Source organism: Anser anser (genome assembly GCF_964211835.1).
Source record: "Anser anser genome assembly, chromosome: 11".
Classification (NCBI taxonomy): Eukaryota; Metazoa; Chordata; class Aves; order Anseriformes; family Anatidae; genus Anser; species Anser anser.
In genome coordinates, this window is record NC_139732.1 from 9,492,482 (window position 1) to 9,508,111 (window position 15,630).

A 15,630-nucleotide genomic window follows, 5' to 3' on the forward strand; every position below is an offset into this window, starting at 1 on the left:
GTGTGAGCTCCATCATAAACAGTACTTAAGCTTAAAACATTCATTTCACAGGTGGAAAACAGCTGATCTGAAGGTCAGTTCACTCGTCAGGGTAACAGTCCAATAAGAACAAGGCTTTTAGATTGGTCTGAATTGTGGAACAATTTTAACATGGACACAATAGTTAGTGATTCTGCACATTGCTTCCCATGGTCATTCCTCAGCAGCAAGCTGCTGTTGTGCTTCTAGGCCTTGGGTGGCTTTCCATCCTGAAGACCTAATGGGGCAGGGGCTGCTCTGAAGGACAAAACAGTTGAGGCAGCAACTCTGCTGCTTTTGGACAGGCAGAAGGCTGGGATAGAAATCTGCATCTACTGGCATCTTAGTTGGCATTGCCTCTCCACTCTCTTCTGATGTATTGATTGTGGTTTCCTGTCACCTCTATTTTTTTCCATTTATCAACTGTATGGAGGATTTTAAATACGCACTCGTGAAAGTTAGCAAGGCTTTTTTTTTTTTTTTAATACTATGCTTAGAATCTGCATTGATGTTTATGACTTGTTAAACTGTTGTGGATAAAGTGATCCCAGCAAAGCCCAAATACCTAACCTCTGCTGAAGACAGCATGGGGAGAAAAAGGGGAATTGGCTTTACACCAATTCTGCAACTATGTTATGGCATGAAGAGCCTATGAGTCGAGTAATCTGGGAATCTCCGAGACTGAATCAGCTACAGCTGGGGGTATCAGAGGGTGATTCCTAGTCCTGTGCAGCGGCCACACCTTCCTCCTTGACCACAAGATGATGTCTCCGATAACCTCAGCAGAGTGCCTGGGCTGCATTCTTTTAGCACAACACAAACGGAGGAGTAGCTGGATTCCCAATTCTTTCCTCCTCAAACCGAAACACGACAGGCTGGACAACACTCGCGCTTATTAATAGCATAAGCTCCTGATTATTGCTTCTCCCAACCCTGTACCAAAACAAAAGGGGAAGGAGAGTATGATAACTTACTGCTTGGGCAGTCACTAATATGTTTTCTGGGGCTTATGATGTATGCCGAGCAGAAACATACCCATTTTTGTGCCCATAGCACCAGCATATCATATCTTAGAACGGCCTGTGTCTCCTGAGCAACAATCCCTCCTTCATCTAGCCTTGACCTGTTAATTTGGACTGAAGTGGGAGCACACCTTGAACCCTCTCAATCCAGACCAGTTCTTGTACTGAGATTTTTTGGAATGCTGCTTATAATCCTATAGTGATAGGAGAAATACAAAGCTTCTTTGTATTCCATAGGGGGCTGAATTCAGTGTGTCACATTGAAGCTCACTACACATCTAATCTGGTATTTTTCAGAAGCTAATTCAGAGCCCTTCGGGGTATTTGCTGTGTCTGAGTCATTCAGAGGCTGTGTAGTGGTGTGTAGTGCCATCAGAGCTCTACATCAGAGATACACCTACTCTCTCTGCCTTTTGCTGCTACCCCTTAAGCTGTGATCTTCTCATCATAGCTGGCATCTTGACTCATGTTGATAGCATCTGTACCTGTAAATGCTCAAGTGCCTCACGCATTTCATGTCAGCCCAGACTCTTGGTGATAATACACTCAGCAGTTCAGTAAGAAACTGCTGGCAGAGAAACAAAGAGAAGCAATTCTATCATTACCAACACTAAACATCTCAAGTCAAACACTGGAAACATTTTGTACTGTATTTCTGAACTGATAAAGGCCTTTCCCCAAAATTTCTCTCGTACAAAGCATTTGTTTCCAAGTCAAGATGAATCATGTTGTTATTACTGTGGGCATCCTTTACTAATTCATTCTATTCTTGTTGAAACAGTAATGGTATTCTTGTGATGCAGTGTAACATGTCACAGAGCTGGCATAAAAATTCAGCCTTCATATAAACTGATGCTGAAGTATAATCCTTTTGTGACACATATATATTTGCTTTCTTTCTCTTTAAATCCAAGATACTGATTTTCCCAGAAGGCACCTGCACAAACCGATCTTGTCTGATCACATTCAAACAAGGTGAGAAATTTTGTCACATCTTTGTTGGAAAACAATGTGTGAAATACTAGTCTGGTAGCTCTAGTATGGCTTTCTGCAGGTACATATCCACAACAGCATCATGGTGATGTCTTCTGTCGTTAAAGTTTCAGTACTGTAGTAATGTCTTACATCACTGATGTTTCAGTCGCACTAAACCCACTATTTTATACTATCGTTTGACTTTTCTCATTTTTGGTGTTTTGTAGGTTGCAAAATTTCTGTGCTGCATACTTGCTTGTAGTTTTTTGTTTGTTTGTTTGTTTTAGTTACCCAGAAAAATGACTGACTACTATGACATAAACTACCAAAATGCATGCTACTTACAATGTTCCTTTAACTCAACCTACAGTTGTGCCAACTTAGTTTCCTCTAAATTTTGCCGTGCAAGACTTAGCAACTAAACTATGAGATCTGTTTGCGTGTGGCTTAGCAAGATAGGCCAATAGATTATTTTTAACACAGAAAGGGGCTTGATAGCATCACTGACCATTAGCTTGTCGTGCTGCACTTCAGTTAAAGCTGTAGTACTCTCCTTTCTCACTGTTGTACAGTATCTTTGGTAGCAAAGTACAAAACCAGTACTACATGCTCAGATCTGTATCACCAAGATGATCAAAACAGAGAAGAGTTCAGGAAACACTCAATGGCCTTGTGAGAATCTAATCCTTTGAAACAAATGGCAATCAATGGGAGGAAATACACAGAAAATCAGTTTGAACAGTCCAGGAATCTGAGGCAGCTTTCTCCTTGAACTAGGGAGCAGCCCTTTTTTTGTCTGTTCTGACATCTTGCTAGTTGCACTGATGATTTTATGGGAAAGAAGGTAAAAAGAAAAAAAAAAGAACACTTTCCATTCCTCTGGCCTTTTAAAAAAATTCTCCTTCCAGATATTGTATCTTATTTGAATCTCTTAGAACTTCCAGCTGCTGTATGAAGCTCAGTCTTAACAACCCATACAAATTTTTTGGTTGCAGGTGCATTCATTCCACGAGTTCCTGTGCAGCCTGTGCTGCTCCGATACCCCAACAAGCTGGTGAGCAGAACATTCTTGTATCACTAACTGGTAATCTGGAAGTCAAAATACTGACTTAAAGTGTACCTAGGCTAAATATTTTGCTTTGTAACTGAAGAATCTATTGCCCTGAGCTTATCATTGGAGAATTCCAGGCTTCCCAAGAATCGGCATGACGTAGTTGCTATTCTGATTGTGAAAAACTTACTTCTGGGCATCTTAGCTGTACTTCAAGGAAGAGGGAATGTAAGAAAATACTGCAGCGGAAGTTAGAAACTTCCTGCAAAGCCACAGAGTCTGTACTTTGAAGTCTAAAATGCACACAACTTCCCTACTAGTTATCCTTTTTTGGTTAAGCTTAAAGTCCTCTTACTGCAGACAGGCTTTCTGAGCAAAAGCGAAGCTGAACCATGCACTACTTCCAACACCCCTTTCTTTCAGGCAGTTCAAGAGGGCAGCTTTGCAGATGGTTCTTTTTGTGTAACTTTCCTTTGTTTTGCTGGGTAAGTGTTTACACTCCCTGTGAAGTATAGGGATTGAGCCATATGGCTCTGTTTCACCGACAGGTGTAATACTGGGACACGAGTCTAGCGACTGTTAACGTGTTTTTTTATTCCCTCCTCATTACACAAATCCAAAAAAGACCAAACTTTTCATTTATTATTTACAATGATTCCTATCTAAAGTCCTTTTGCAGATCAATTTCAAAACAGTGAACCACTTAACAGGGACTGGAACTGCATTTCACTGATAGGATGTAAGGATCTGCAGCACACATTGTAAAAGTTATATATAGGAAGTAATACACATAGAATAAGAAAAAAATGCAAAGCCAACAAAAAAAAAAAAACATGATAGATTACCTATGCAGAGATGTCCTTGAAAACATATTTATGGACAATATAACATATATATTATGTCCATGTCCAATGTATTTAGGAGGCTGCCTTTCTAAGTGGACTGGTGAAGTCCACTTCAGAAGACTTACCAGATTTTTTTTTCTACTTCTGTTGTTTAGATTAGAATGAATGATTTAAAACATCTAAATAACCACTTAAGTTTTATTCCTAATTGTTGATAGAACACAAGTCTGCCATGCTTATTTCCAATTTTTTACGGCAAGAAATCCTAGACATATTGTCATCTTTATTTATTTTCACTACAGCACTACAACACCATCATCTGCTTTTACTAAACTTGTGCCTGTTTTATGTTGTAACCTATCTGCTCTCTCACTTTGATCTCATTTTGTCATACATTTCTGTGTTTTATTTTTATCCTTAGGATACTGTGACCTGGACATGGCAAGGCTATTCATTGTAAGTTTCTTAATCCTACTAAAAATTACACATAGATTTTTTTTCCCCATTGCTAAACAGTCTGCCGGACAGATTGGGCTAAGTTAAGACTCATGTTCTTCTAGATGTCTTTTTTTATGAGGGGGAAGTTCTTGGAGATAATGCTGTCATGCAGTAGATTTCATATCTGAATGGCTAGAGGAGGAGTTTTCAAATGGGAAAACATTATTTCCATCTCTGCCACTGCTTTGTTTAATTTTCTCCTATGTTTTGCATATTACACTAGACCAAGGGAAAATTGGAAATTCTTTTTCTTTTGGGAACAATCAGTGGCCATCAAAGGCCATTGATATTAACAGTATCCTACATGGTATACAAACAAGAGAAAATAAATGTTATTTTATCCCCTCCATTTATTTTTTCCCCACCTTCCTTGAAGAGTAACATGACAATAGGTGAAGAAGACAGGCAAAACAATTATGTTTCCCTGTCTTTCTGTTCTGACATCTAGGATTCTTTTTGCTTTTACCTGACTCAATAAAAGCAAATGCTTTTTTTGAGATGCCAGTGACAAGGCTAAATATATAGTTTCTGACAGTTAAACAATGAAAAAAGTTTTAACAGACCGTTTTGGCTATGGGTCTTGTTTTTTTGTTGCTGTTTCTTTTTGTCAACACAGGTGGTCTTCTGATATGATAAAATATTTTATTAAAAAACTTCCATAAACTGTACTGAAAATACTAAAACTACTGTCTGGGAAGCACTTTTCAGCTCATAAACACTCACTAGAACATTATGTGGATTTGCAGAATTCATAGACCATACTTTCATGTGGCATTTGTAATACATCTAAGTGCAGCACTAATGATTTACTGTGTGACTAAAATTTTCAGACAACTGATTTGAGACCTATCTGAACTAGCAAAGTGGAGCATTTTAAGTGCTCTACTTAAAAGTGCCTTTTAAGCTATCATTAGTTAATCCTGGCACTCACAAACTTATAGAATGGACATTTTGAAAGTTGACCTAGATGAAAATACCCATCTTCTTTAGTTTCAAAAGATTTTTTGTATTATTGCTGTCACAGTTATCAGCATGCTGATAGTAATATATAGTACAGATTCAGTAGCATACTATAGATTACCCCGACAAAGTATTTATGCTCAAAGATTGAAAATAATTGTCTTTAGTTGTGAGAGAAAATGCAGAACTAGCAGTCTTCATAAAACATCTTGGGTATTGCAGCCAGAATGGACAGTACCAGTCTCCTTCTCAGAAACCTCCTGACCCAGTTTCTGCTTTCATTTGTTACTTTTCTACTTATGTGTTTTACTGAGTGTCATGCCTAAAATTACATACTAGGAAATCAAGCATTAAGGGTGGATTCCTGCAGAGAGTAAAAAGGATCACTTAGTTCTGCATTTTTTCTCCCTTTTATTTTTTCAAATTCAAGAACAGAAGAAAGATTGCTTTAAAGTTTCCTACTCTAATTTACATGATTTAAAGTAGAGAGCAAATGTACATGTCTGCTTAAAAATCTCAGTGAACAAGTCAGAAATAGAAGTGGTTATGCTTATCCTTTTTTCCAGCTTCTTCTTCCCCCTACCTGTTAAAACTTGTCCATTTCTTAAAGCACTGAAGGTCCTGGACATACTGACACTTAATTAACATATCTGTGTAAACATGACTATAATTTGCAAAATGGGTAGCAAATAGTTACAGATCCTTGCTTCAGTTCTGCAGAAGGAAGTTACTGGCTGTTTTGCAGATAAGAGAATAAAAAATAGGGAAGTAAAGCTGCTTCTCAGAATCAAAGCTCTTAAAGCTTCAAAATCCATTATGTGTTCACCTCTTTAAAGATAAAATAACACATATACATTTTGCTAGCCAAAGAATTGTATAGTATTGTTAGTAAGTATGACAACTGATAACAGGTTGCCTGCCCAGTGAGCAAGCAGCTGGTGTATGCAGAATCCCTACAGAAAAACATCAGCCAACATTTCAGGAAACTTTACTACAAGATACTTAAAAACCTTGCCCGGTATCGGCTGTGTTTTCATCAATGCTTCAAAATGTTTCATCTTCAAATACTTTTTTAAAAATAATTAAAATGTCTTTTTCTTCCTCTCTCTTCCCCACCTGCAGAAAAGAGCTATTTGTAATGACGATGTGTCAGCTCTTCACAAGAGTAGAGGTTGAGGTAAGAATCAAAAATAATTTTATACTAAGGTTCAGTAACTCCTACTGAGTTCATACGTCAACATAAATGCATTATTCACGTTCTTAGTCACTGCTAATGAACAGTAAACAAATGTCTCAGCAACAAGAACAGTACACGGTGATTGTTGTCCACGTCGCTGTATCACTTAACCTGATGTGTTCCTAAATGAAAGCTGGCAGAAAAGCCTTTATTTTTAAAGCACTGTAAAATCATTGCTAAGTCATTGCATGGATTTTACAAATGTATAAACTAACAATTATAATACATTCTGTTAAAGGTAACTTGTGTTTTTTTCCCCACCTTCTCATTTCCCTGCTCCCTTTAAAGACTCTCTGTCTTCCTCACCACTTTCCCAGACTGAACTCTGAAAGGTTTCTGCAACTAAGAGCTCAAGGACTCTAGTGTTTGTACTGTGGAGAAAGCTGAGCCTTGATCAGTAAAATCAGTAGCACAGCACACAGACAGATGAATGATAACTGACACAACGACACAACATATACACTTCATAACAGCAGTACACTTACTCTAACGGCTTGCTTCCTGTCAGATTCAACATTCAGAACGCAGTAGTGAGGAGGCAGATAACAGCTGTGATCAGGTTGAGGGTTGTACTTCACATTCCTTGACAGACCCCAAAGATTGTCAGTATCGAGTAAGTTGGTTTATGGACCTGAGTGATGGGAGAAATTTAGACAGCTTTTGCTGTTTATTTGAAAAATACAGAATTCACAAAGTTGTGCAGAGCTCTCTGAACACAAGCAGTGTTGCTGCTACTAAAAACTAGCAATACAGTCTTTGTTGTCAAACAACTAAATTCATTTTAAGGGAGCATCTTGTATACTATAATACATGCAGTAAACAGTTATATTTATGGAATGTGTACTAAAGGTATAATTCTCCTCGCGATTTTGGACAGAAGGACATACCTGTGTAATTCATATATGTGGGAACAATAAATAATTAATGTAGCCCTTCCAGTAGAAGGTTTATTTCCCCCTACTTCAGAATGGAACTCAAACTTGCCTGTTAGAAAATAAGTTCTGTACCCAAAGGTGAAACCAAAACATGAAGAAATACACAGCTTTCACAGCAGCACGTGTCCTCAGGGTGAAAATAATTGCTTAGCATCAATGCAAAAGTCCTACCAAAAGGCCAAAGACAAGGGGCAGATTGACCTGGAGAGGGAGGAAATCAGACTACTCCTTTTAGCAGTGGACTGTCACATACTGTGAACAAGCAGCCTCTCCATTCCCATCCGTGTTGCTCTGCCTCTACCTACAGTGCATCAACCATGATGCACAACTGCAGTCCGAGGAAGTATCTAGCCAAATTGTGTATATTGACAATTAAACAGTGAATGTGGCAGTGAGTTTTATGGCTGCAAAAGTTGCAGCATTTGGCAAATTCTGTAAGAAGATAGTCCAGGTCAAAAGCAAATCAGAGAAGAATTTTTGATACCAAAAGTGCTGTGAAGAATTTTTCTTACAGGATTGCAATATGACAGCAAAGGTATACTTAGTAGTCATCACCTGATAAGCAGCTGGGTGTGTGTGAGATCATGCATGCCTCCTTGGGAGGCCAAGAAACCAAATCCTTCACCTCCTGCTCTGGTTTCTGGCAAACTGGTTTTATGAATAATTAGTGGTAGGCAGGTTTTTTGAAAAAGAGGTGGTGTTTCACCTGCCAAAAATCTAAATTGCTGTCTGAGCAAGACCTCAGCCTCAAATGATATAATGACCACCTACAAGACCATAAACCATGTTTACACAGATAAACTTCTCAGACTTGTGTTTTCATCTTACCTAGTGATAACACCATACTCTGTGTCTGTACAGAGTATCTGTGCTTCCTCAACCTAAGAGTTACATGACTTCTGCAGGGGAGTTGTAATAAGCAGGGACATCTGTCGGCCTTGAACAGAGCTGGCAGCTCCTTGTGGTACAAATGAAATCTCAAAACTTCATGCGAACTGCTGGGCCCCTGCTGTCCTTCCAGGAGAGAAAACTCCTGGCTATAAACAGAGAATTTTTATGGCTATTTGACAGATAACTTGTTCCATAAACTTACTGGTTTTGGTCATGAAGAGGCAGCATTCCTTAAAATCAAAGACAAAAAGGCTGGTCAGGATGGACTGCATATATAGTTACCAGCTGGATGTAGTTACCACTACAGTAGTGTATCACCAACAACTAGATAAAAAACTGAAGAAACATGTTGACAGATATTTAGCAAGTGTGTCTGCCAATGAAGTGTGCAACATCTTACACTTTTAGCATTGTTGTAGTCTAGGATTGAAGGGCAGGACTGCAGGATGAGAGGCAGCGTGAGGTAACTGATAACCATAACCGAGAAAAGGTATGGGAAGCTGAGCTGCAGGTGACCACTCTGTAGACTGAAGGGGGAAGAACAGAATACACATCCACACACACAACTGCTGTAATGGATACCTGCTTAGATATCTGCTATGTTTTCTGACCTTGGGAAAAGAGTCGGTTGTTTTGTTGGGCTTTTTTATTCTCTGCTTGGGGTTGCAAAATTTTATAGCATCAGTATCCATTTAGTGCTGTGTTGGTAATTCAGAGCTAAGATTCCATTTTTACCACAGAGGAGAAACTTACAGGAAACTTGTCGATCACATCCTGACAGATACAATTAACAGGTACTGGGTGCTACTGTGGCATGTATGAAAAAAAAACTTATAAATCTTACACACACTTTTCCACTAATAACATCATTTATAAGGAATCTTTGAAAAGGACTGTACAGGATTTCAGATGTGCATTCTTACAGACACGGCATTTAATTTTCTAATTATGTATGTATTTACTTTTCTTCTTTGGAGTTTTTATTTTTCTTTTTTAAAGCTGCTTCTACCAACCTTTAAGAAGCAGTTTGGACTAATCTCGTTTGTGAGCCCGAGTTGTTTCTAAGGCAGTTGAGACCTCTAGTGTCCAGTTCTTTCATTGCGTGGCTGACTTTTTCTCCTGTTTTTCCCCTATCCCAGACAATAATAAGAAACTGTCCATGTTGCTAATAAAGTGGTGACTATTAATTGATCCAGTAACTCATTTCTTTCAGTTTTTGCCTGTTCATGTGCCTACTGAGGAAGAAAAGAAAGATCCCGTTCTTTTTGCCAACAGAGTCCGACAAACCATGGCAACGTATGTAACGTCATAAATAAAATCTTAGAGAACTTTTCTTTCATATCTCTCTATATGTACTTTTATATATGTCCATACACATCCTAGCCACGTACTCCAGGTACACTGTCACACAGTTAAGTCCTATGTGCTATACATAGGTGTCAAATTCCTATACCAAAACACGCTTGGATTGCTTTTATGTAGAGCATAAAGCAGATTATGTTGGAACATAATATGTTCAAAACATGGAAAGCTGAAATAAAATGTTGCCTTACTTGCTTGACAAGAATATGTAAATTGTTCTCTAAGGTTACTGGGCTGTATTTACAAGACTGTAAATCTTAAACCATCGTGACACTGCCATAACGTTTCACAGTATGGCTTCACAAAATGTATTGCTCTATCCCACCTTCAGCAAAGCAAGAATGAATTATCACGTGTTTTGTATATTAGCATTAAAGCCAAGCTGAGGTGGTGGGAACAGAAACAGTCAATTCAAAGTTATTTTAATGTAAGAAGTTGATTTTCTTTTTCCTTAATTTTCTTAATTTGTTTTTCAGTGCTTTGAATGTGCCAGTCACTGATCATACTTTTGAAGATTGCAGACTGATGATTTCAGCAGGACAGCTAACTTTGCCCATGGAAGCAGGGCTGGTGGAGTTCACCAAAATTAGCAAGAAACTCAAGTAAGGGAACTTAAGCTATTGGTGGTAATAATCACTGCAGTTCATTTGTTATCTACAGAAAGATAAATGACCTGACAACTGACCTGGCATGGCTCTGGTCAAATATAAAGTCTGTGCACAGTGAATCTAGACTTGTTACATATGTGCCACACACTTATTTATACAACTCCGTCTGGAAAAATCTTCAGTAGTTACATGGCAATCATAATTATTCTTACCAAAGTGCAGAGCTGTAATTTTGTAGAGAGATCAGATACTTCCCAGGCTGCAGCAATATTAGTGTTTGGGTAGAGAGTTAGCTAACAGTGTTGAGATATATACCCTTCTGTTAAAGAAATATTCACAGTAACACCTAATGTAGCAAAATAATGTTATACCTGAATTTATGGCAATGAAAACAAAACCTTTCCACTGAACTAGCCTTGATAACCTTGATAACAGGTTTGGGAAGGTAATCTAAGGAATTCTGAAATACCCAAGGATAGAACTGGCTGCTTTTAATACTAATGGCCAAGGGGGGGCAGTCCTTAATTGCTGATTTCATACAAAATATCAGCCTGGAAGTACAGCATTTCCAGTGCTGTACACTCACGCTCTTGGCTATTTTTTGTCTTTGAACACTATAATAACTCCTACTGAAATTCCATCTGTTCAAGATCTGCTGTATAGAAAAACCTCCTCTCCCTCATGTTTGCATAGCCTAAAATGGAATCACGTCAGAGAGCAGTTGGATACCTTTGCTGCTATTGCAAGTGCTTCCAAAGGGGGAAGAATTGGAATTGAGGAGTTTGCAGAGTACTTGAAGCTGCCTATTTCAGATGTCCTCAAAGAGCTGTTTCAACTCTTCGATAGGGTGAGTAGTCTGTTACCTGGCTGGAGATCTTCTTGGCAATGTTTTGTTAAGAACTACATCACAAAGGATATTTAATTCATTACGTCCAGCTTAGTAAATGCTTCTTGGTTAGCAATTCCACAAGCTAGACAGGCGACTCATACAGTTACCATTTTTTGTTTCGATGGAAAGAAGTTGGTCAGTTTGGAGTTGTGAGATGACAGCCATCTCTTGGAACAAGTTGCTGCACCACCACCACCAGATGATAATCTCCATGCTGGTAGTGGCTGAATATTTGCTTTTGCCTATCCCAGATTTTGCACTCATTTACATTCTGACAGCTTAATTAAGTGCTGTAGTTGTAAGTAGATAATTTAAAGCAGATTGAAGCTAACTAGAGCGTGTGTTCCTGCTGTGTTTGTGAAAGGTGCTATTAGACACTGTAAAGACTCCTATTGCCTGTCTCCAGCCATAAAGAAGGCATGTGCCAGTGCTAATCTGATCATCTAGGCTTTCCTCCATAGTCAGTGGTGATCTCTCCCATTTTATACTCATCCCTGAAGATGGGGAAAATTGCTGTGTGGATGTGCCCCTCTGACTACAGCAGAAACTTAAGTAACTAGAGCACAGTGTAGAATTCATCTTACTGTATGTGTCCCATATGTGCTACACCGGAAGCAGTGTGTTTTACTGGAAGTGCTTATGAACCAGAGTTTGTTTCTCATCTTGGGAGCTTTCCTAATGCAGCATCATTCTTCCCAATCAAGTTAGTTCTAGCAGTACACCTGTCCTTGGGAGGGCAAGTTGTTGTGTTGATTTGAACTTCCAGGATTTTTCCAAATACAAAGGATTTACGGACTTTAAAATAGAGATATGTCAAATGTATTTCTGTAGTTGCTGAATGCACAGAAGCTCTAGCAGATAAGGTACTCATCCTTTTTCCATTCCTGCCTCCTCACCTTGGACTGTTGGCTCCTACAAACACGTAGCTAAGTTCTGCAGCACAGCACAAATGTAAGAGAAATACAGTGTGGCAACCAAAATAACTAAAGGCAATCAGGACTCTTTTCACCTCCCCTTTCTGGCACAACTGCTTCAGTGACTGGAATTAACAACGTAATGCACAGTTCACTAAAAAGTTGAAGGCATAAAAGACTGCAAGAACAGCTGAGACTCTAGTAAGCTTTCCCTGTATTCATCTTTAGGAGAGAAGCTTTACTGAGAAACAGTCACACTAAGGTGGCAGGGCTCTTTTCAAACTGCTTCAGTTATGAGCATATGTATCTTGAGACTTCTGCTTTTTGGCTTTCAGTCTCGTCAGGTTTTTTGCTAAAAAGATTTATCAAATCTCATAAAGCTAAATATGCAGACAAGAAGAAAGAAGCAGAGGAATATCAACAACTGGCAGAAACTGCTGAGATCTGCAATAACTCAGGCAGCTGGAGGCATGCAGAGACACGGTAAAGTCTAAGCATGAAGATAAGCTGTGTTCTGCCCACACCCAGCTCAGACACAATACGGCTTTGGAGAGTTACAGAAGCACTGGATCTCTGAGTAACTCCCTTCAGAAAATCTTCACCATGTTCCTGGCTAAAGCTTTGCTGAGTGGAGGAAGCGGTAGTGGCCGTGGAGGAAGCCTCGCACGTGGCCTTGGAGGTCTCCTCACAGGAGGTGGACATGGAGGGAACCTTGGAGGACTTGTTGGAGGTCTTGTCAATCTCATAAGTGAAGCAGCAGCTCAGTATAATCCAGAGCCACCTCCACCTCCTCACAACCATTTTACGAACGTTGAAGCTCATGAGAGCGAGGAGATTAGACAGTTCCGTCGCCTTTTTGTCCAGCTGGCTGGAGATGATATGGAAGTGTCTGCTACCGAGCTAAGGGACATCCTGAACAAAGTGCTTTCCAGACATCAAGACCTGAAGACAGATGGCTTCAGCTTAGACACATGCCGTAGCATGGTAGCAGTCATGGACAGCGATACAAATGGCAAACTGGGCTTTGAAGAGTTCAAATATCTGTGGAACAACATCAAGAAATGGCAATGCGTATACAAGCAGTATGATACCAACCAGACAGGCGCTGTTGGGAGAGCTCAGCTGCCGGAGGCCTTGCGGGCTGCAGGGTTCCACCTGAACAAAGAGCTCTGCCAGGTAATCGTGCGCAGATATGCCAGCGAGGACGGTAGCATGGATTTTAACAACTTCATTAGCTGCTTGGTGCGGCTGGACAGCATGTTCCGGACCTTCAAGTCCCTGGACCAAAATGGAAGTGGGCAGATCAAAATAACGATTGAAGACTGGCTGCAGCTGACCATGTATTCCTGAAGGCATAGCAGAGAAGAATAAGCTTCATCTGAAAGATACACATGGAAGACTGCAATCCTGTATTATCAAGCTGTAGTCTTTTCCTTATTCTAAGGTAGATGTTGGTAGAGGTACTTAGCTTAGCTTGAAGTGCTGTGATTCCTCTTGTGCATGTGTTAGTCTGCTATTCTGCAGGGTTTGTGCAAGTTATCAGTTGCGCAGATGCATAAGTCTGTCTCAGAAAACTATCTCTAGACTCTGAAATGAGGGAATATGTTGAAGGATCAAAGCTTAATTATTTCCTCACATAAAGCAGGCTTGTATAGGAATATAACTATTATTAAAAAAGCTCTAAGTTTGGTGGTGTTTTGTGATGTTACTGTTCCAATTTGTCAGCATTCAGTAAGCTGAAATAAAGCTCTGCTTGCCTGAAGGCAGTCACCAGTGGAATTGAATGGATTCATAAGTTGTACAGTTATTTCTAACAAGGGAATAAACATTAAAGTTGCAATGACTGTAATGATCAATGAATTTACATAGTCATATTTTACTTCCTTCCTACTTCTGCTTTTTCATGCTTGTCTGCTGAAACAAAACCTGAGTAGAAGTGTCAGTTCTACCTGGTAGCCAGGACAAAATTGAAGGCATATAAGGCTACTTTTACAACCTTTTTCTCCTTCCTACGACTCTATTACCATATCTTTTTTCTCTCTCTCTCTCTCCTTGAAACCTTATTATAGTTATAATGAAAACAACTTAAAATACTACATTTATATTTAGAGAAGTTTGCTGTAGTAATGCAGTCACACAGCAGCCAGCCAGCCAAAATCAACCTCTGGCTATCAGACATAACTTTGCACCGGGGTGCAGCATCCCACTCAAGCTAATAACACAGTTTCAAGATGTCAATTTTTGAGTAATACAACAAGAAATAACACAAACCATCAAAGGCACGTTTTTCTGAATTAAGGACTACGTAGTTGACGATAAACAGTTCTTGCTCTGCGAAGTAACAAGGAAGATTTCCCAGCAGGGTTGCTTTAAAAGCAAGTTGGCTAGGGTGTGTGCTGCCCGATGGGAATGTGACACCATGAGTGGAGCAGGCAGCAGCTGCACACAGCCTCCATGTGTAAGAGTCCAATGCCCCTGCTCCTCCCGATGTCTCCATCAGTGACTGAGAAATACCACACAATACCTGCAAGGCAACTGGATGCTAATGGAGTACTGAGGTTTGGTTTTGTTTCTACATTTCCATAGCTTTGATTTCTAAATCTTACAGTTACACTCAGCAGAGTATTTTGTAAACTGATGAAATCTCCCTGATATGCTTACAACAGCTTTTTACTTGCAATTTAGGAAGAAAGTAACTTACAACTTTTGCTTTTTTTTTTTCCTCCTGCACTGTGTTTAATACCAAGCCAGGTAACACAAAGAGTAAAAATATTGGTGTTGGCTCAAACTGTGATGAAAGAAGTCGGTTCCTGTCAAATGACATTCACCCTTACCCCAGGTATTCAATGGAAAAGTGCACAGTTATCCACAGGGGCATTTGGGCTCTCTGAGTAACAGAAAAGTAGGCGTTGAGAGAAAGTGTGATGCCTCCAGGTGAGCACCACCCTACCAGGTTTGCTTCAGAATTCCCTTTCTGACAAGCTACAACTTGCATGTAGCAACAGGCAGTTGAAATTTTTGAGTGAGAGCAAAAGCCTCTTATATAATGAGCCTGAATGTGAACACGAGCCATGCAAGTGCAGTTCCTCTCCAGGTGGTCCAGTTGTGGCTTCTCTCTGATAGCCCTGTAGCCAACTCAGGGTTTACTTAGCTAATCAGAACAGGGATGACCAGTGCACATGTGCACTTGATTTTTCCTGTTGCCTTTGTGCAATACAAGTTTTGGGGCAGTAGTACTTCAGATTTTACCGACTGCATCTGTCTTGCAGAGAGCTTTGCCAGCTGCATAAAGCTAACTGGTTATCTAGCTTTGATCTCCTTGTGCAGCCATAAATGGAGACTGTTTATGGCAGTGGAAACTTCCTTCTCTAAAGAGTAAGGTTCATTATATTATATAAAAACTACATCAAAACCCTAGTTACCCC

The 15,630-nt window shown here is 39.6% G+C and overlaps 3 protein-coding genes across 4 annotated transcripts in view; 2 read left to right on the forward strand and 1 right to left on the reverse strand.

The window, feature by feature from the left end:
- The window catches only part of LOC310905612 (uncharacterized protein), a 724,478-nt gene that overhangs the window by 570,304 nt on the left and 138,544 nt on the right, over positions 1 to 15,630 (reverse strand). Inside the window, exon 4 of the mRNA XM_083852137.1 lies at positions 7,092 to 7,237. The gene's annotated coding sequence lies outside the window, so the exon portion shown is untranslated. The remainder of the gene's footprint in view (positions 1 to 7,091; positions 7,238 to 15,630) is intronic.
- LPCAT2 (lysophosphatidylcholine acyltransferase 2) overlaps positions 1 to 15,630 on the forward strand; it is a 29,795-nt gene that overhangs the window by 7,835 nt on the left and 6,330 nt on the right. For both annotated transcript variants that reach the window (XM_083852091.1, XM_083852092.1), the window contains 7 exons: positions 1,955 to 2,015; positions 3,011 to 3,069; positions 4,333 to 4,367; positions 6,492 to 6,546; positions 9,646 to 9,728; positions 10,271 to 10,396; positions 11,096 to 11,249. In XM_083852091.1, coding sequence (XP_083708217.1) covers positions 1,955 to 2,015; positions 3,011 to 3,069; positions 4,333 to 4,367; positions 6,492 to 6,546; positions 9,646 to 9,728; positions 10,271 to 10,396; positions 11,096 to 11,249 — 573 coding nt within the window. The remainder of the gene's footprint in view (positions 1 to 1,954; positions 2,016 to 3,010; positions 3,070 to 4,332; positions 4,368 to 6,491; positions 6,547 to 9,645; positions 9,729 to 10,270; positions 10,397 to 11,095; positions 11,250 to 15,630) is intronic.
- LOC310905609 (calpain small subunit 2-like) lies at positions 12,665 to 14,065 on the forward strand. Its single transcript, XM_083852126.1, has one exon. It carries the CDS (start codon positions 12,809 to 12,811, stop codon positions 13,553 to 13,555), a length of 747 nt encoding a protein of 248 aa, XP_083708252.1. The 5' UTR covers positions 12,665 to 12,808; the 3' UTR covers positions 13,556 to 14,065.

Bases quoted from the DNA above. Each gene is read 5' to 3' on its own strand.
- LOC310905609 (XM_083852126.1), top strand. From the start codon at position 12,809: ATGTTCCTGGCTAAAGCTTTGCTGAGTGGAGGAAGCGGTAGTGGCCGT.